Genomic DNA, 19,150 nt, shown 5'->3' on the forward strand with positions numbered 1-19,150 from the left:
GTATTCCGATCCGCTACGAACGCAACGCGACAAACAAACCGATACAGGTATATCCCACCTGCATGCTCTCATTCAACTTCTAAAGTCTGCTCGTCGTCTAGCCTGAGCTGAGTCCAGCCTTACCAGCCTGCTGAACAGGCGTCCACTTGCCCTCCTTCTTGAACTGATCGCCCCTCAATGTGCCCTCAGCAAGCTGGCTGATCATGTAGTCCCTTCCCTTGATCATCCATACCATCTGACTAGGCACCCTGAAGCCATTGAACGCACCAACACCCTTCTGGGTGCCGATTGGGCAGATCTGCTGCTCCTTCAGATTCGCCGTGTAGTGGCGATCGCCCTTGTGTGGCTCCCCAGTCAGGTGGGCAAGCAAGTCGTTCTTGAGGTTTGTCATGGCCGCAGGTACAGCGTCGTACATGTCCATGACGCCTCCACGAGTATAAGAGCCTGCATCGCCGACGACGTAGACGCGGGGACCGGCGGATTCGTGTTCGACGCGGAGGGTCTTGTCGTTGCATGCGACGCGGTTGCGGGTATCGAGCCACTCCTTCGGAAGAAAGCCAGTGTTCGGCCGAGAGCCGGTCGCATCGATGTAGATATCCGCTTCGACTGTTTCGCCATTGCTGAGTTCCACCCTCGTCTTTGCGCCTTCTTCTTCGCCCGCTTTGGTGGATCCAACAACCCTCGTGTTGTAGGTAACATCGCATCCGAGACGCTTTAGAAACTGCTCAGCGGTTTGACCAATGGCTGGACGCAGAAGAGGCAAGAGTTTCTTGTCTCCGCAGATGAGCGTGACTTTTGCCTTTGGGTTCTTGGGCGCGGATGCCATGAAACCCGGTCTGCCGTTCAGAATCTCTGCAACCTCTCCAGCGGTCTCGACACCTACTGGGCCGCCTCCACCGATGACTACTGTCTTTGCGCTCTTCAGACCCTCCTGGAAGGCGGTATGAACCTTCTCTAAGGCTTCGCGGTCGGTTGCCTGTGTGAAGAGCGGGCTTGGTGTGGTGAAACCAGTCGCGATTACAAGCGCAGCGTATTCGACGTTTTGCTGCTCGCCAGATGCTGTTTCAACGCAGACTGTTTGGCCGGTGGGGTCAACATTTGTCGCAGTTCCTTGGATGAACTTGAACTTGGGGAACGCATAAGTGAACGCAGGCTCGATGGGGTAGAAGGTCTTCTCCGAAGGCATCATCTGTTTGGAGACACTTTCCCGAGGTGCTGCGATGCGCCACCAGAGGTCTTTGGAGGGGTTGACGAGCGTCACATTGTATGTAACTCCATCCTTCTTGGGTAACTGTGGGATAACATGCTTGAGGGCGTAGTGGGCAGCGCTGATGCCTGCAAAGGATCCTCCGAGGATCAGGATAGTTTCGGTACTCATGGTGAACGATAATTAGAAGATGCGCTTGGATTGGGTATCGTAATGAAAAGAAGACGAAGAGATAGATACAAACACGTCGCAAAAGAAAAAGTTCAGGAGACGCGTCGCTATTAAACTTTAGGCGCGCTTCAAGCCTCAGGGACACCGCAGGTGGGGAGCCGCCGAATCGTTAAGTCGATGCTGAATCGAGGGTGCGACGTTTCAATGGGCTAAGCGCGTCGTTAGCTTGATATATGGTTTTCACGATTCCGTTATCAGGATTTTAGCCGGCTTCAGGCGTTGCTTATGCTCACGCTTATGAATCGCGTTCGTCAGCAGGCTGTCGACACGCATTGTTAGATATTGGAGGCTTGGGAAAAGGAAGCTAAGGAGCGGGTGCTAGTCACTTCACGCTTAATCCCGGAATCCCTTGCTGCCGATCCGTCGCTGACAATACATAGCTGTGCAGAGGGGTGCTTACATGCTTGGAAACCACGAACAACGCGGAGAAGTTCCGTCCTCCTGACAAGAGCATCGCGAAGTGCGAGTCCTGCAGCTGGGTCATCTGGTATGACGTACTCCTGAGATCTTTGGTATTCCGGGTTCTCCGCAGCGTCTTTGGAAACTTCATCCGCAGCGTCTCACCAACAGACGCGAACGCGGGCTTCAAGGCTTCGCAACGTGAAATACAAGTATGCTCTGGTCTGTCATCTGTGCGCAGTGATCGTGGAGAGCGTGCTAGAAGATTTCATTCATATCTTTCCTGAGACATAACGCCAGTCCGGTATTTTGCCTGCAAGACCCACCGCGATTGCTGACCGTCACGGTCATTGCATCCATGAAGTCCTCCATATCAATATACATGCGGTAGGTCGTCATTGCACATAATCTCCTCTCTGGCTCTTGCGACCCTTTCTTAAGCTACTTTTGCGTAACTTCTTACTCGACCTCAGTCTTGGACTCGAAGTTGTCGCCAGCGACGAGGTCGGGGATGTCATCATCGTCCTCATCGTCGTCGTCCTCCTTCTTGTCACCATCCTCGCCCTTCTCCTTCTGCATGCTCTGGTAGGATTCGGCGAGTTTGCGTAGCGATGCGAGCGAGTCGGGGCCGAGCTGGTTGAGGATGCCGGGGACGAGCTCTGTCAGCTCCTTGTCCTCACCGTGTCCGTAGATGGCGAAGGTGTTGGCAGGTACTGATGCGTGGACTATACGATGCGTGAGTTAGTATGTACTCCGACAAAAAGTTAGGGTGGCATGATTGTGGATCATGTAGTGCCATGTCTGATGTACCAAGGCACTTCCCTATCCACATGTCACAACGCTTGGGATGACGTACCCTTTGGTGCTGAGAAGTGGATGACGTTTCCGTCGCTCTTGAACATGTTGACCTCCTCAATGGCCTGGATGGGCTGGACGTTGAGCTTCTTCAGCGCGGTCTGGAGCTTCTTGTCGTCGGTGCCAGCGGCCCTGTGGACCTTCTTGACCTTCCTGCGGGGAGTACCCTTGCCGCTATACATCGAGTTAGCCTCGAATCCCTCATAGCCATATCATTCCTGAGTGTCGTTCGCTACCAATGGGCGGTCGTGGTGGGATTTCGCGGGTTCGTGATATTTTGTGGTGCGGGGCTGTCAAAATGGAGCAGGAGAGGATTGCTTACCCTGTACACACACAAGTTAGCAACTACTCCCTCGAATGACATGGCTGACTGCTCTATAAAGCAATTGCAGCTCAGAATTGGAGTACGTACCAATGCGCACCGACGCTTGCATGCGCGCCAACTTTGCTTGATCCATATTTGCTGTGTTGAGGAAGGATGACTAGGTGGGGAGAGCTGTGGGCGTGGAGTGTCAGCGGTCGGGTCCGGATTCTGCGCAGCTTGGGGTGAGGGCTTGGGCTCAGAGCGAGCGCGGGGCCGGTACGCACCTAAATTCGGGATCGTGGCCGAGACTTGGAGTGTGGTGTTGCTGGTGAAGTTGTTGCGGCCATCGGCGAAACTCGACGGAAGCGCCGATTGTGTGCATGTCCTCGCTTGTGGAAGCTTCAGATCCCCGCAACGTCAGAGGGGTCATACGCGCCAACACTTGCACCCAGCCTACCTATTGCACAACCATTTCATCCACGTCGAGACGCTCAACATGACGCGTTGGTCATTGTTTCAATTGGGTTCACATGCAGATGCAGATGCACAGACAGAGCCGCGGTGCACACCCAAGGCCAAAATGCGGAATGTCGGTCTATCAACTTTACACCAAAGGAAAAATGCTTCACATCCCAACAGACTGAACACTCGCACTGAGCTTGATCGCGAATAGTGGTATTAATGCTCTACTTCAAAATGCCCACCACTACCTAGAGTAGTGCAATTCCAGCCACACCAACAGCGCCCAATGCCCATGAGAAAGCTTTCGCTTGCACTGCTGCACCTGTCGGCGTAGACGATGCAACACTTCCGCTGGCGGCCGAGCTTGGGCTTGTCTCCGTCTCCGTTCCATTGGGGTTTCCTGGAATGTCTTCCTGAGTAACCTTCATGCCTGTCTGGTTCTTGCAGTTGTCGGCGAAGTTGATCTGGGCGTTGTTGACCAGGGTCACGTCCGCACACTATGTGGCCGTTAGCGACTTTCTTGCGATGATGGACCATTCCATGTCAATGGCTTACCTGGTATAATCCACCCGCCTCGTGGTTGTTGGTAACAACTTGTATCGAAGCCTTGGTACCATCCGTCACATTCAATCCTTCCGGTAGGGAGACGTGACCGAAGCAGAAGTCTCCTAGACCTGATACTTGGGTCTGTTGTTGTGCGACGATGCTGAATCCGTCTCCCGGGTTATCTCCAATGGCCATGTATACAGCAACGTTGGTCTGCGGGTGCTCCATGTGCAGTTGTATCGGCCCTCCGCTGATTGGGAAATCGGTGCGCTCTTGCTGGACATCGTTGTAGCCTCCACAAGGGAAGTTGCCCTCAGTGTCATCGGTGAATCCACGCGCTTCAGGGAAGTTGAGCTGGAAATGGGCGAGCGTAAGAGGAAGGAAGGCGAGCGCAAGAGCACCGTTGGTAAGCATATTGGCGATTGAGAGGCAAACGTAGGTCTTGATGCCGTGTGGGAAAGAGAAGGAACAGCGCTTTCAACTTGATGCAGAGGAATGCGAGAAGGTTAAGAGGATAACAACAAACAATAAAGAAACGCCGGGATCGCCTGCCGTATTTATTGCAGCTTACTCTGGGACGCACTCCATCCCATGCCGTGCATTCCGTTCCAGTAAATCGCGTGGCTCGCCCGTGAGCACTGGAAGCGACCTGCATTGATCCCGCGTTTCGAATAGGTCGACGATCTAAGCAGATAGCAGTAAGTGAGCAGTATCCTGCATCAGCGGCGACTGTCGCTAATGTGCAAGCCGTTAGGGTGTGGCATCGTGTGGCGTGCAGGATGCCGACAATTGAGCAAGTTTATTACCAAAGCGGTGGTTCCTCACCGCGGAAGCGACTAGCGTCCAACAAGGTTACATTTCACCGATGGCATTTCCGGTGACGCGCCGAGGCCTAGAATATGGTTCTACTGTATAGCCGGGAATGGAGATCAAAATTATGGGAATACCACGTCCATGAATCGCATTTGTGTTGTTGGAAATAAGCTTTGTGCACTCCACAGGATTCTGCGGGGAGGCTCCTAGCGACTGAATGAACACGAAGTGTTGAAGAATCTTTTTTAAAATATGTGTCTGGGGTATCACGATGAATAATACGTTCTAGAAAGCTTTGTTTGGATATGAATAACAGAATGCAAGTCGAAGACTCAGTGCGCCGCAACCTGATTGAACCTGCCAAACGCCAGCTCACCGACGAATGCACCTGCTAGCACAGACAAAAAGTACCCAACATTGTAAGTCATGACTGCCAACATGCTGCCCAAAAGTTAGCTTTGACGCAATGACTGGAATGTGTAGTGCTTACAGGAGATATCCGACGCCGGCCACAACTGTCATCAACAGTGCCCGGGGCAGGTCGATGCTGAATCTCCATGGCTGAATGTGAGAGACCGGCGCCGAAATGATGCGCACATCCTCCTGGACACCGTTTGTTGTGAGGACACCGGTCATCGAGTTGGCGTCGTCTGCAGCGCTATCGACAACCGCTTTCTCGCCCGCAACGACGATATAACGTCGCTTCAGCGCGCTCTTGACGGCCTTGATCTCGAGGTATGTCTTCGCGGTGAAGAGGGCGCGAAGGATTATGGACAGGAGAATAAGGAAGATGCATGTCCCTGCGTATTGACCAGCGGTCGTCGGGGTCCAAGCCTCGGAGAACAAAGGGGTGGTCGTTGACGTGACGAACGCCATTGCCATACCGCCATGTGAGGAAGTACCCATGGACATGCCGCCCATATCCATCGAATCCATATCCATATCGTGACCCTCGTGAGCAACCATGGTGATGGGTTCGACGTGCGTGTAGCGATAAGAAGGTTCCGTTGATGAGGCTCAGGATGGGTTCCGTTTAGGTCGCGCGGGGTGATAAGGGATCGAAGAATAGGTACCGAGTTCCAGACTGCTATCTTAGTCCTGGGGCAGGCGATCGCTTAAGACTTCTCGGTACGCTGTGGGCTTGCGCGTTCGCTGGTTCCAGTTCCGTAAAGATGAAGGCGCCTCAGCATGAACGCACGACCTGGAGGCGCTGGTTTCGTGTTGCAGTGTATACAATTGTGGTGAATGCGTAAGATTCTGCGACACTCAAGAATGGTCAAGTCTGGGCTGAGGCGTGGAGCGTCGGGGCATGTGAGCACATTTCTCGGCAACGCCTTCCCGCCTACATGTATGACAGGCAAATCTCGCAGCTACGGAAAGATCCCTTCCATGCGCGTTGTATGGGTCATGGCACGCTGTCGGTGGCTCGGGCGTGTGAGCGACGTTCAAGCAGCCGGACTCCCAAGGAGCGACTTTGAGCATAATTAGCCGGTTATGGTTAGCGCATGAAGCTTATTTCAAGCCACGGCCAACAGAGTGCCCGCTGGGCCTCGATGCACCCCCGCAGTGCGTCGACCCTGCCGCCCTGCATCTGAGAGGCAATTGATTACAGTCGGCACTACGGCCACATGGACTATTACCGGCACCATGGCTGAAGACGCTGCATGTGTGCGTCTTTCGCTGGACGACTATCACATCTTATCAACCTCCTATGACACTGTCACACGCTGTCTATCTCCCAACGTCCTAGAGTGCGTCTCCATACCGATCCTTCGACGTACCCGCGAAACAACTACCCTGGTTACATCTCAGACTGCTCGCGACGAAGTCAGCATGCGATAAACATCGGTACAGGCACACGCCATCCATCACTGGCAACCGCCCAACCTTGCATTCAGTGCAAGCCTGGAAACAAAAACCAAACAGAGTCGGCAATACTGCAGCAGCGCGTAGCATCATGAGCCACAATCACATGTTGATGGGCTCCATGGGCGCCTTGCCCCCGCTCACAGAATGGCCGGACTTCTACTACGCAGTGATTGGGGCCGCAGTCGGTATCGCAACACTGTTCAACGTGTACAACTATGTGCTATACCGCCAAAGAATGCTCGCAGCAAGAGGGGGGTCGCGGACGCCTGCAAAGCCCATCTCATGGTTCGCCCTCGGGAATGCGACACTCTGCGCCCTGACGCGCGAAGCGTCCAATTTCTCATTACGCATACCACTGAAAGGTCGCATACTCAGACTACCAACAGTCGGCCGATCGTCGCTGGTTGTCGGGAACGTGGTCGTTCTGGTCGTTCTATGTTTATACGGCTTCGATGTGACGGACATGTTCAGCATGGAGAATATTGGCTTTCGTTGCGGTGTGGTCACGATAGCCCAACTACCGATTATCGTCCTGCTAGCGGGCAAGAATAACATCATCGGATGTCTTAGCGGTGTGAGCTACGAGCGTTTAAATTGGCTACATCGATGGTGCGCTCGATGCATGCTGCTTACGGCCACCATGCACTTGGGGTATTTCCTCAGTGCATGGGCTCCGTACGACTATATCGGCTACCAACTCAAGAATAACGCAATCGTTTGGAAAGGCCTTGCTGCATGGTGTACCCTGGCATGGATTGTGTTCAGTTCCATGACACCGATCCGAGGCTGGAATTACGAGATCTTTGTTATTCAACATATCGTTTCGTTTGCAGTTTTCCTTGCGTTCGTCTACATTCATACCCCTATCGAGATGAACGGCTATGTCTGGGCTCCTGTTGCCATTTTCCTGTTCGACCGCCTCTTCCGAGCATTGCGACTGCTATACATCAACAGCTCCATTTTTCATCCTGCGTTAAAGAAGCGGGGCCAACTGAATGGCCTCTGGGCGTGCAAAGCCGAGTTTACACCCCTTCCTCACAACACCACCCGAATCACTATACCTAACCCACCCATCAGCTGGACTCCTGGTCAACATGTATATCTATCCTGTCACTCCGTTGTGCCGTTACAAAGCCATCCATTCACCGTGGCCTCGATACCAGCAGATGGGAAGATGGAGTTTTACATCAAGGCCGAGAAGGGAGGTACTAAGCGTCTCTTCAGACACGCGGAGAAATCCGGTAGTCTATCTGGAGTGCCCGTCAAAGCCAGGACTGTGGCCATAGAAGGCCCATACGGCACTCTGAGACCACTGCGCCAATTCGACAGTGTCGTTCTCCTCGCAGGAAGTACCGGCGGTACTTTCACTCTCCCACTCCTCCGCGACCTCCTCCAGGGTTGGAAGGAGAATGCTTGTGGCAACACAGGCAGCAGTTCGATCTTCAAAACACCAACAGGTGCAGTCACACGACACATCCGCTTCGTATGGGTCGTCAAGAGCAGAGGACAGCTAAGTTGGTTCTCCGAGCAACTTTCCTCCGTGTACACCGAGTTCCGAACGCTACAGGAAACACTCCGCGACATCAAACTCGAGATGAGCGTCTACATCACCTGCGACGAGTCCTTCACAGAAGAGCACAACTCCGTGCTTTCAGGCGTGACTGCACCCAATGTGAGTGCAAGGGCACAGAACGAACCCGAGCATGGGACCGTGCAATATAGATCGCCCTCACAGACATCAGAAAAGAAGAGCGAGAAGAAAGCGCATAGGCAGGGATACCAAGAAGTAACATCGATCGATTCATCAAGTCTCGATATCAAAGAAGCATGTGGTCCGAACGGCACATGCTGTTGCCGCACTGCGGTTGACGAATCATCCTCAGCTAGTAAAGCAGTGTGCAGCTGTTCGAAATCTACAGCTACCCCATCTCGTCCTAGGTCCCTCGCACCTTCCACTCCATCTTCTCTCGAGAAGGGCCAAAGAGTTGTCGTTCATCCTTCGATAGCGATATACTCCGGTCGACCGAAGACGCGGGATATTATACGCAGGTCGTTGGAACAAGCGTTGGGCGAGAGTGCAGTGGTGGTGTGTGGGCCACAGGGATTGGTGGCAGACGTGAAGCACGATGTTGTCTCGTTGAGCGATGAGCGGGCGGTGCACAAAGGGACGGGAGCGCAGGGCATATACCTACATACAGAGAGCTTCGGATGGTGATATCTTCATTTCGAATGTATTCTTAATCACAATACGAAATCTAAGTGTGCATAATGTGAAGTATGGTAGTAGTAACATTCGTCGCAATAAATAAGAGTACAGATGCAACCCGTCTCATCACGGTGCAACGCCTCAAACGCCTATCCAAACCCAACCCACAATATCGCCAAAAAGATGCTAGTATGCGTTCGTGGAAAATGTGCGTAAAACAAAGCGCAGATGCAATGATGATGACAAAGGGAAGAGATGGTAGATGGGACGCGAGGCATACGCTCGCTTTCAATCCACAATCCTCAACGCTAGACACCACTCCATTTGATGAGACAAAGGAAATGGTATTTGCCCTCCGTACTGTCGTCACGCCAACGCCGTGGAATGTTGTATGTCCAAACACCCCATTATTTACCCTTCGTCGTGTCGTTGTTGTATATGTCGTAATCGTTCCGGAGCTGTCACGCATCGTCCGTCCTACCGGACCATGCGCTTGCTGCGTTGGATGAAAGGAGATGGCATCTCCGGCTCGGTTTCGGGGTCCCATACTGCGGGTGGGCTGATACCGCCAGTTCGCTTGACGGGACTCCTTCGGCCGTTGTATCCGAAGCCCTTCTTCGCGCCTCCCTCATCTTCACTCATAGTGTGCACAGGGATACCGCGCGCTTGTTGAAGTTCGACTAGTGTGCGGCCCTGGACACCGCCGTTGTTGCGCATCGCTTGGACGCGGAATGCCTCGTTGCCCTTCTTTGATGGGAGTCCAGCAAATGGAATGGACTTTGTGGTAGCGCCTGTCTTGCGCGGCGATGTTGATGCGGTGTCGGTGGACTTGGACTTTGTTCGAGAAGGCGACGCAGCGACGATGGGTACGGCGGAAACAGGACGGGGCTTTGTAGTTCTGGGACCCAGGAGGTTTGGTGTGCTTCCCAATCGACCGTTGGCCTTCAACAGTGGCGCTTGGGCATTTGCGAGCACCTTGAAGGGGTCCGCACTCATAGGACGACCCCCAGAGGCGCTTCGTGCGCGGGTTGGCGATGGCAGAACAGGAAGATCATCATCGTCGTCGAAGTCGGCGTTCCACTCTGCCTCAGTCGGCGACGGGGGAACGTCAGCTTCCCACTTCTTCGCGCCTTCCTTAGCAGCAGCGAAGATGTTTTGCTTAGGTTGCTGGTTGCGACGAGGGGAAAGCGAGAGTCCCTTGAGTGAGATAGGTGCCGGCGACGGCTCAGCCATCTGCACATCCATGGGAGAGTCGGGTACTTGTGTGGTGGAGGGTTGAGAGAACATTGTGCGGGCGCGGACGAGGGGACCGCGGGACGGTCGCTTTGCCTTTGGCTTAGCTGCGATGGTAACATCTTCGGTGTGGTCGTCCAGGGAGAGTGACGATAAGTCTGTTCCGCTGGCGAAGTCGGAGTCTGTGTTGAGGGTGTTTTGCGAGCCGCTCTTAACGGCACCATCGGACTCTGCTGAGAACAAAGCAGACGTTGGTTCTGTTGCCGCCATAGTAGGCGTATTGGACCGAGGAGCCAGCTTTGGCGATGTGCTCAGACGGTTGGGGTACATCTTCAGGGCGCGCTCTACCCGCCTGTTCACTTCTCCCTCGAAGGTCGCCTGGAGCTGAGCCAGCTCTTTTTGTACTCGTTGTTCCGTTTGTAGCTTCACTTGTCGCTCAATCTCCAACTGTGCTTTGACTTCCCACTCTCGTCGTAATTGGTCGTCCAACTCTTTGCGTATCCGTGAAATGGCTTCGCTTGCCTCCTTCTCCCGCTTCGCTGTCAGCATACGCTGCTCACGGAGATCTTGCCCCAGCTTAACGACTTCCTGCTCTTTGCGCATAAGCTTGACGATTGGCAGGTTGAGAAGTGCGGCTGTGTCTGGTCGGTTGTCGGGCGTTGTGTTCAGGCAGCTTGCAATGACCTTGCGCAGTTCTGCCGAGTAGCAGGCCGGTATGTCGGGGTATCGGCCCAGCTTGATCTTCGAGATGAGCTCGAAGTGTGTTTTGGCATTGAAGGGTGGTGACTTTGTGCACATCTCGTATATGATGCACCCGAGTGCCCAGATGTCGGAGTGAGGACCATATTGCTCGGCCTTGCAGATCTCAGGCGACATGTAAAACGGCGTGCCGACGTAGGTAGAGGCGAAGTCGTGGGATTGGAGGATCTTGGACAGACCGAAGTCGCCCAGCTTGACGCTGTTGTCATCGCCAAGGAAGACTGTGAGTTGTTAGCGCAGAGTCACGCGACGTGGAGATGACCAGGTACTGACTGTTCTCGGGCTTCAGATCTCTGTGGAGAATCATGGGCTTGCGCGGGTCACGGGCAGGCTTCGCGTTGCCAACGAGTCCCATGACGTTGCGGCCTGCCGCAGGTGGGTCTTCGCCGTAGTGGCAGCGGTACAGGGCGCTGACGATTTGGCTGAAGATGCTCCAGACGAACTCCTCCTCGCACATCTGGTTCTTGTTCTTGAGGTCGCGGATGACACGTCCGAGGTCGCCGTTGCCGCAGTACTCCATGTAGAGGTGAAGGTCCTGCGATGCCTTGATGTGGTCGCGCTCGAAGTAGGCGACGATGTTGGGGTGGCGGAGTTCCTTGAGGATGGACAGCTCGGCCTGGAGCTGCTCGCGTTCCTTCTGCGACATCTTGAGATAGCTGATTTCCTTGCGGCACAGGATCTAGGCGGCGGTTAGCACGTCGTCGCGCGCGCAGGCTTCGTCGTCGCTGCTTACATAGCCATCTGACTTCCGCTTGACTTTGCGGATGATACCAAAGGACCCATGGCCTATACAACGTCAGTATGCGTCCTCTTGCGCCTATCGGGGGCGGTCCGTACCAATCTTCTCGAGCACATCGTACTTTTCTTCCTCGGGCATGGTGAAGGTATTGCTATTGCTCAAAAGACATGCAACTATTAAGGTAGGATAGGGTAGCAAGCTGCTGGGTTAGTAGAGCTCGGAGGTAGCGAGGGATGTATGTAATGTACAGTGGGTGGGATGGAAGCCAAGTTTCCTTGGTGTTTGGCCCTGTTTACGCTAACGCCCGTCAACCCAGCAACGCTGCACGCGCCTCACGTGTTGCAGTTGCCAGGCGCACGCACCCCTGTCACTGCTCTTATCGATAGTCACGCCGATCTCCGCCGCCACTCGTCATCGCAGAGCCATAGTCACTTTCACCTCCACCATGTCGCCGTTACTGAGGACCTCTCCTTCTCGCCACACAAATGGACGTCAAGAAGAAGCACGAGATCGAGGCCGCCCTCGCGACCGAAGCCCAGGCGATTTCCTCGGGCCAGCTTAAGGAAGAGAATCCGCTGGACACGAGCGAGGATTTCAGGGTCTTCTGTGAAGCATGCCGGCGGGGCGACTTGAAGGTTTGCCAGGAAATGATATCGACCGGGGTAAACATCAACGCAAGAGACAGGTTTGATTACACCCCACTTATCTTAGTAAGACAATCTCCGATTTCAAATCTAAACAATTCGCTATTCAATTCAGAGCGCTGACCGCTGAAGGCTAGTCTATGCGGTCACTACGAAGTCATACGCCTGCTCCTCGAGAACGGTGCACTCTGCGAACGCGACACGTTCCAAGGCGAGAGATGTCTATACAACGCGCTCAACGACCGTATACGTAACCTACTGCTATCCTACGACTATGCGAAATCCTCGAATCCCTTACAACCGCTGGCAGCACATATTACCTCGCTTCTCACGCGACCGTCGCCCAAGACAACAGACATCACAATAACAGCCTTCGGCCAAGAGTTCCACCTCCACAAATTCCTCCTCGCCGCACGATCGCCCTACTTTGCGAAGAAGCTCGAGACAGCGCCGAACACAACGTCGTGGAAACTTCCCAATACTATACCCGCCGAATCGCTAGGTGTGGCGTTGCAGTATTTGTACTTCCAGGAAGTCTCGATACGGAGAGCGTTACATGGTTTGAGTGACGAGCAGGAGCTGGTTGTGTTGAAAGGCATAGACAAGATTGGCAAGCAGCTGGAGATAGAACGCTTGTTTGAAGATATAACAGAAGTCTCCGATCGAAGATTATTACGCCAGCGAAGAGCAGAAGAATTAGAACGCGGCAGAGATCAGCTAGAGGGCTGGTTCAAGAACAACGTCCTCCGGCATAAAAGAGTCGTAGACACCGCAAAAGTGGACAGTATACAATGGGACCGGGAAAACTCCATCTTCGCCGATATATTACTGCGCGCCGATGACGATGACGAGGACCAAGACTCCGATGGCACAGATCGGTCACCAGGGCCGTCGGAGTCATCTACGCCGCCTGTGCGAAGCACACCGGGGCCTCTTCTAGGCATACCTGTCGGATCAGGTCGCTCACGTTCGAGGTCGCCGTCCCGCCAACGAGCGTCCCGTAAATCGACCATTTTCCCTGCGCATCGAGCTATGCTATTGCGCTCCGAATATTTCCTGACCATGTTCAGCTCGCAGTTCAAAGAAGCACAAGATACACCGCATTTGCAGATTGTAACCATTGACTGCTCGCCAGCCGTCCTGGAAACCATACTCACCTTTATGTACACCGAGCGCGCCGACTTCGGACTCGATATTGCCATCGACGTGCTCTTCGCTGCAGATCAGCTCTTCATCGAGAAGCTCAAGCAGCGCGCCGCCATCATCATCTCTGCGCTAGGCAATGGCGCAACCTCAGCAGTCGAGTCAGACAACCCACGGGGAGCTACAGATGCCGATGAGGCCGTGGATATTTACGAAGTTATTCGAGCCGGGTGGGATACAAGGGTGCAACGCCTCGAAGAATTTGCTGCGCGATACATCGCCTATCGACTGGAACACTACATCGACCAACCTGAGTTTGCAGAGCTGGTGCAAGAATCTGCGAATCGCGTCAAGGCACGTCAGGAGACTGACACTGTCGAACTTGTCGACGATATTCGCTACTACCTCTCGGAACGATTCAGGCTTCGCTTCGAAGACAGCGGGCTGGATGAGATGATGGATGAGAACGCAGCCATGCAAGCTAGTACCGAGGGAGATCTCGTTGACACAATGGGCGATCTCGCATTAGAAGACAGTGTACCCGACAGTGTACAGCAGGACGAGAACATCGCGGCGGTTGAGCAACAGATTGCTGCTGGTGTGATTAGGAATTTAGACGGCGAGGAAGTTGGTGATGAGTTTGCTCAGGATGCGATGAATTATCAAATCTTGCTGGGAAAGATAGACACCTTGCTAGAGAAGCTGAACTTGGATGCTTAGATAGCCAATCCAGTTAGGCCCGGGTAAATCCCTAGCGGTCTTGGAACTCATGTATTTTATTGGAGTACGCCACATTCTCATGATACCTTCAGCATTCACCTTTCACCCCCCAATTTGCAAAATCCTTCCTGGCACATTCCTCGGCCTCACGTCAACTTACGCTGTCATGCCTTCTCAATTGGTGGACGACTGCATCCGCCTGGACCTCCTGTGCCGGCTACGATGGAATCTGTTGACCGGCTGGCACGATATTGAGATTGTGGTGGGGTCCAAAGACGAAGAAAAGATTGTCCCGCTGATCGACCACCCCTATGCGAACGAAGAGATTAGCGAGCCTGGACTGAGCCGCATCGAGGTGAACAGCCGCGAATGTCTCGAAAAGTTCGACCTCTCGTACGATTCTAGCCCTGAGGAGGACGGCTATCGACCCCCACCTCCTCTAATCATCGAGAACGAAGACGGGAAGCACATCACATTGAGGCAATTTGTTACCGAAGTACATGCCTATCTCAATGAGCATCTGGCCGAACTCAAGAAAGCCCAGCGCGTAATGGCCGCCGAGCCTTGGTCGGAAACGATGTTGTTCTACAGGCGCGCCTTGCCAAGAAGGACCGATGATGGTCACATCATTGTGAACGTTGAGATGATGCCTCGGGCGCCTGATGAGGAGACCAGGAAAAGGCTTTGGGCCGCTCAACTGAGACAAGCCGAACACTACGAAGGAAAGCGCCGACCTCGTCGATAGTCTATCGAACCGATCCTGCCGAGGTGACATACTCTATGAAATCGAGCGATGTCTCGCTCGTAGGCAAGACGCTGAACGAGAAGTGGAATCCTGGCAAGGTCAAATTATCCTACAGCAGGATCGTGACGGAGATCATGGCGGTCAATATCACCACCTTTGTCGAAGTCGTGCCTGCGGGTGGAAGGGTGACGTAGAAGGTACGATTTCGGGAGACTGTTGGAATTGCCGGTTGAATCCTAATCGCGACTCCGATTGATGGACTTGATGGAGGGTTCGGTGTCTTGAGTCTTTGTTGTATGATTGCATGTAGTCTTCTAGTTATTTCCAGATGATATGCGATGTTCATCGTCTCGGGCAAGAGCACGCTGTTGGTGACATCATGGTGGGGTAGCCGCGGTGCTCAGTTCCCCACCCAACCGTCGTTGACAGTTTGACAAATACCTTAGCAACTCATAATGCGCGTCATTGCTCGAACAACTTCACTTCTTCAATCTCCAATTGCTCGAATCTTACCTCAGAACTTACGAGGATTTTCAATTGCGGCACCACGTTTCTTTACACTCCGCCCAACAACGCTTCCACGTAAACAAGGGCTATCCGCCATCTCCAAACAACAGACCGCAACGATGTCGACAGAATCCACACAGTCGCAGGCATGCTGCAACACACCCGCTGTAGTCAGCGAGGGCTACCAACCCAAGGGCGATTACATTGAGGCAGACGGACTGAAGACTTGTACGTCCCAGCACGACATCACCAGGGACCGCAATTAACTTCCAACAGATCAAACCGGCCCCAAGGACGCAAAACAAGGAATCCTAGTCGTCTACGACATCTTTGGATTCTTCAACCAAACACTCCAAGGTGCTGATATCTTGGCTTACACCGACAACCAGAAGTACCAGGTCTTCATGCCCGACTTCTTCGAGGGCAAGCCAGCCGACATCTCCTGGATGCCCCCGGACACCAAGGAGAAGGAGCAGAAGATGGGCGAGTTCTTCCAGTCGCAGGCTGCGCCGCCAAAGACGTTGCCGCGCATCCCGAAGATTGTCGATGAACTCACTCAGAAGTACGGAATTGAGAAGTGGGCTATCATTGGCTTCTGCTGGGGCGGAAAGGTACGGAAGAGCTAGCCAGATCACCTACGACGTATCTCCTAACACTGTACAGATTGTCAACTTGTCTTCCATGGAAGGCACAAAGTTCAAGGTCGCAGCAGCATGCCACCCCGCCATGGTTGCTGGCGACGACGCCCCCGGCATCAAGATTCCCTACATCATGCTTCCATCAGGCGACGAGTCAAAGGATGACGTCAAGAAGTGGCAGGAAGGCATCAAGGTTCCTCACGTGGTTGAGTGGTTCCCAGACCAGATCCACGGCTGGATGGCGGCGCGCAGTGACCTTTCGCAGGAGAAGGTCAGGAAGGAGTACGAGCGCGGATACAAGATGGTGTTGGATTTCTTCCACAAGCATATGTGAGTTTAATGGAAGAGCTGCGGTAATGTAGGTAGAATGCTCATTTCGCTAGGGGTTCTGAGGCGAAGCTCTAGTGTAAATACCGGTAATGTCGACACGAAACAATATAACGTAGGACAGAATAACTCTTCTTCCCAAACTGTGACTGTGGGTGTGTTGTTAGCAGCCTCGAAATTCCTAAATATAGGCATGGCTGCGCCAGCTATCCTATGCCCAGGCGGATCAATCATCGCCAACGTTTTAATCCATGGCCAATGTGGAAAAGGTCCGAAGTCATCGCAATGAAGGTTGCAGAGTAGAGTTACGGGTAGGTGTGGGGCTCAACACGTGGGGTTAGGTACTCTGGGGCCGCCAGCCGCGTGCATTGGCGTAGAACGGCGGTTGGGAGGCCGAGGGCATGTCGGCAATTGATCACGTTGCGGATGGCCATGTCGCAGGTTATCTAGAAGCATTGGGCAGACTTCGGCGCATTTCTGTCGCGACATTTACCTTCATTGTTTCTCTGCGCATCTTTCACGTACATTCTTCATTCAAAGACATACAAGAAAGATCTCATCATGGCTCTTCCGATCGGTGCGTGTTCCCATCTCAAGTAGCGGCCGTGGCGCGCTTGTCGTCCCATCCAGCTCCCGACCATCTCTACACAACCGTCGTCGTACATGTTGGTTAACGAAGCTTTGAAGCACCTCAAGCTGTAGCAGGCGCAATCGCAGGCGTTACTGCCGCTGCAGCCTACATCGACGCCAAATACCACATCACCAAAGACCTCAAAGGCCAACGCGTCCTGAAAGCTGCCGCGCGCGATCTCGAGAAGAATGGTAAGCCGAAGCTGCGTATGCCTCCTACCACCCACGTTCTAACAAGACAACAGCACAAGGCAGAGGCCAATCTCTGTGGTACCAATTCGAAGCCCAAGTACACCGCCTGCCCTCGACCGAAGAATGCATCTGGTCCCGAACCGGCTGCTACACCTGGGCCGAAACCTACGCGAACGCCTGCCGATACGGCCAATACCTCCGCCAGAATGGAGTCGTTCCCGGGCAGCTCTTTGCCATGTACATGATGAACCGGCCCGAGTTCCTCTTTGCACATCTGGGTAGCTGGAGCATAGGAAGCGCGCCGGCGTGGATCAACTACAACCTCGCAGGCGATGCGCTGGTGCACTGCTTGAAAGTCAGCGGCGCCAAGGTGCTGCTTGTGGATGAAGACCAGGAGTGCAGAGACCGCATCGAAGCTGTCAGGGAGAGGTTGGAGAGCGAGCTGGGCATGACTGTACTGGTCTTGGACACCGGGTTGAAGGGAGAGATATCGAGGCTGGAACCTACTAAGCCTGAGGATGAGCTTAGGGCGGGCATGAATGGAAAGTTCCCGCTCTTCCTGTTCTATACAAGGTTAGTTACCGCCGCTGTGCTGTGAAGAGGACAATGCTAACTACAACAGTGGCACAACTGGACACCCGAAAGCTTGCCCCTTCGAGACGCAAAGAGCCGTTGGTTTGACACAGCGTGTGGGTGCTATGGGACTAAAAACAGGACCGAACGGCGATAGGTGGTATGTTTGCATGCCGCTATACCACGGTACGGGAGGCACGACGGCACTCGTCTGCATGGTCACCGGCCTTACATGCTGTATCGGCACCAAGTTCTCTACATCGAAATTCTGGACCGACGTACGCGATTCGAGATCTACCGCCATTGTCTACGTAGGAGAGACAGCTCGTTACCTTCTCAACGCCCCTCCTAGCGACCTCGACCGGAAACACAATGTTAGAGCCATGTTCGGCAATGGTCTTCGTCCCGATGTATGGCAGCGCTTTGTCGATCGCTTCGGCATCGAGATCGTCGGCGAGTTCTTCAACAGCACAGAGGGCGTCATGGCGCTTTTCAATGGCTCGCGTGGGCCTTTCACAGCAACTTCAGTTGGACACCAGGGTATCATCGAGCGCTGGCGCTCCCATAACACTTACGTCCCAGTCGAGATCGATTTCGTAACCGGAGACCTCTTGCGCGATCCTAAGACCGGATTCTGCAAACGCAAGTCCTACGAGGAGGGCAGTGAGATCCTCGTACAGATGCCGAGCGAGCAAGCCTTTGTCGGCTACTGGAACAACCCGGATGCTACTGAGAAACGCTTCGAACGCAATGTTTTCAGGAAAGGCGACTTGTATTACCGTACAGGCGACGCTCTCCGCCGCGACGCCGACGGCCGCTGGTTCTTCATGGACCGCCTCGGCGACACCTTCCGCTGGAAGTCGGAGAACGTGAGCACAGCCGAAGTCAGCGAGGCACTTGGCTCTTTCCCCGGAATTCAAGAAGCAAACGTCTATGGTGTCGAAGTGCCTGGCTACGACGGCCGCGCAGGCTGTGCAGCCATCTACATCGACCCCGCACATCTCGACTCGTTCAACTTCAACGCGCTCCTTGCTCACGCGAAGGAGAAGCTGCCGAAATACGCAGTGCCTGTCTTCTTGAGGATACAGAAACAGCAGACTACGATGCACAATAACAAGCAGAACAAGGTCCCGCTGAGGAATGATGGTATCGATCTGAGGAAGATTATGGAGAGGGCGGATAAAGAGGCGAAGGAGCAAGGAAAGGACGAGGCGGAATACGATACCATGTACTGGCACCCGGCCGCTCTTGGATCTGGCAAGGGCAAGGGTGGCGGTGATGATGGATACGTTGTGTTCACCATGGCGGATTGGGACTTGCTTAAGGGAAGTGTAGATGTAGAGGGCGGTGCCAAGTTGTAAGGTTCCTCGGTATATAATTGCTTATAGTATGTAAATCGTAGCGTTCT

General features: G+C 53.7%; 9 protein-coding genes across 9 annotated transcripts; 5 read left to right on the forward strand and 4 right to left on the reverse strand.

Annotated features, from left to right (window-relative positions):
• Positions 1-2,296: 2,296 nt before the first annotated feature.
• EGD1 (Nascent polypeptide-associated complex subunit beta) lies at positions 2,297-3,150 on the reverse strand (the record flags this gene model as incomplete). Its single annotated transcript, XM_051494823.1, has 3 exons — positions 2,297-2,562; positions 2,694-2,866; positions 3,119-3,150. The coding sequence occupies 3 exons, from the start codon at positions 3,148-3,150 to the stop codon at positions 2,297-2,299; spliced, it is 471 nt and encodes a 156-aa protein (XP_051355116.1).
• A 556-nt stretch (positions 3,151-3,706) lies between these two features.
• On the reverse strand, positions 3,707-4,418 carry J4E92_003427 (uncharacterized protein; the record flags this gene model as incomplete). Its single annotated transcript, XM_051494824.1, has 2 exons — positions 3,707-3,955; positions 4,014-4,418. 2 exons carry the CDS (start codon positions 4,416-4,418, stop codon positions 3,707-3,709), a joined length of 654 nt encoding a protein of 217 aa, XP_051355117.1.
• A 731-nt stretch (positions 4,419-5,149) lies between these two features.
• J4E92_003428 (uncharacterized protein) lies at positions 5,150-5,783 on the reverse strand (the record flags this gene model as incomplete). The annotated part of the gene is made up of 2 exons (XM_051494825.1): positions 5,150-5,258; positions 5,308-5,783. The coding sequence occupies 2 exons, from the start codon at positions 5,781-5,783 to the stop codon at positions 5,150-5,152; spliced, it is 585 nt and encodes a 194-aa protein (XP_051355118.1).
• A 745-nt stretch (positions 5,784-6,528) lies between these two features.
• J4E92_003429 (uncharacterized protein) lies at positions 6,529-8,456 on the forward strand (the record flags this gene model as incomplete). The annotated part of the gene is made up of 3 exons (XM_051494826.1): positions 6,529-6,536; positions 6,672-8,358; positions 8,409-8,456. The coding sequence occupies 3 exons, from the start codon at positions 6,529-6,531 to the stop codon at positions 8,454-8,456; spliced, it is 1,743 nt and encodes a 580-aa protein (XP_051355119.1).
• Positions 8,457-9,369: 913 nt separating this feature from the next.
• On the reverse strand, positions 9,370-11,761 carry J4E92_003430 (uncharacterized protein; the record flags this gene model as incomplete). The annotated part of the gene is made up of 4 exons (XM_051494827.1): positions 9,370-11,105; positions 11,158-11,563; positions 11,618-11,670; positions 11,722-11,761. 4 exons carry the CDS (start codon positions 11,759-11,761, stop codon positions 9,370-9,372), a joined length of 2,235 nt encoding a protein of 744 aa, XP_051355120.1.
• A 347-nt stretch (positions 11,762-12,108) lies between these two features.
• Positions 12,109-14,130, forward strand: J4E92_003431 (uncharacterized protein; the record flags this gene model as incomplete). The annotated part of the gene is made up of 2 exons (XM_051494828.1): positions 12,109-12,333; positions 12,400-14,130. The coding sequence occupies 2 exons, from the start codon at positions 12,109-12,111 to the stop codon at positions 14,128-14,130; spliced, it is 1,956 nt and encodes a 651-aa protein (XP_051355121.1).
• Positions 14,131-14,296: 166 nt separating this feature from the next.
• Positions 14,297-14,875, forward strand: J4E92_003432 (uncharacterized protein; the record flags this gene model as incomplete). The annotated part of the gene is made up of 1 exon (XM_051494829.1): positions 14,297-14,875. One exon carries the CDS (start codon positions 14,297-14,299, stop codon positions 14,873-14,875), a length of 579 nt encoding a protein of 192 aa, XP_051355122.1.
• Positions 14,876-15,501: 626 nt separating this feature from the next.
• Positions 15,502-16,425, forward strand: J4E92_003433 (uncharacterized protein; the record flags this gene model as incomplete). Its single annotated transcript, XM_051494830.1, has 4 exons — positions 15,502-15,610; positions 15,659-15,993; positions 16,046-16,350; positions 16,404-16,425. 4 exons carry the CDS (start codon positions 15,502-15,504, stop codon positions 16,423-16,425), a joined length of 771 nt encoding a protein of 256 aa, XP_051355123.1.
• A 483-nt stretch (positions 16,426-16,908) lies between these two features.
• On the forward strand, positions 16,909-19,103 carry J4E92_003434 (putative NRPS-like protein biosynthetic cluster; the record flags this gene model as incomplete). The annotated part of the gene is made up of 4 exons (XM_051494831.1): positions 16,909-16,924; positions 17,035-17,184; positions 17,223-17,742; positions 17,792-19,103. 4 exons carry the CDS (start codon positions 16,909-16,911, stop codon positions 19,101-19,103), a joined length of 1,998 nt encoding a protein of 665 aa, XP_051355124.1.
• Between the last annotated feature and the right edge of the window lie 47 nt (positions 19,104-19,150).

The sequence above is a fragment of the Alternaria infectoria genome (genome assembly GCF_024043175.1).
Source record: "Alternaria infectoria strain BMP 0036 chromosome Unknown scaffold_4, whole genome shotgun sequence".
In the NCBI taxonomy this organism is placed as follows: Eukaryota; Fungi; Ascomycota; class Dothideomycetes; order Pleosporales; family Pleosporaceae; genus Alternaria; species Alternaria infectoria.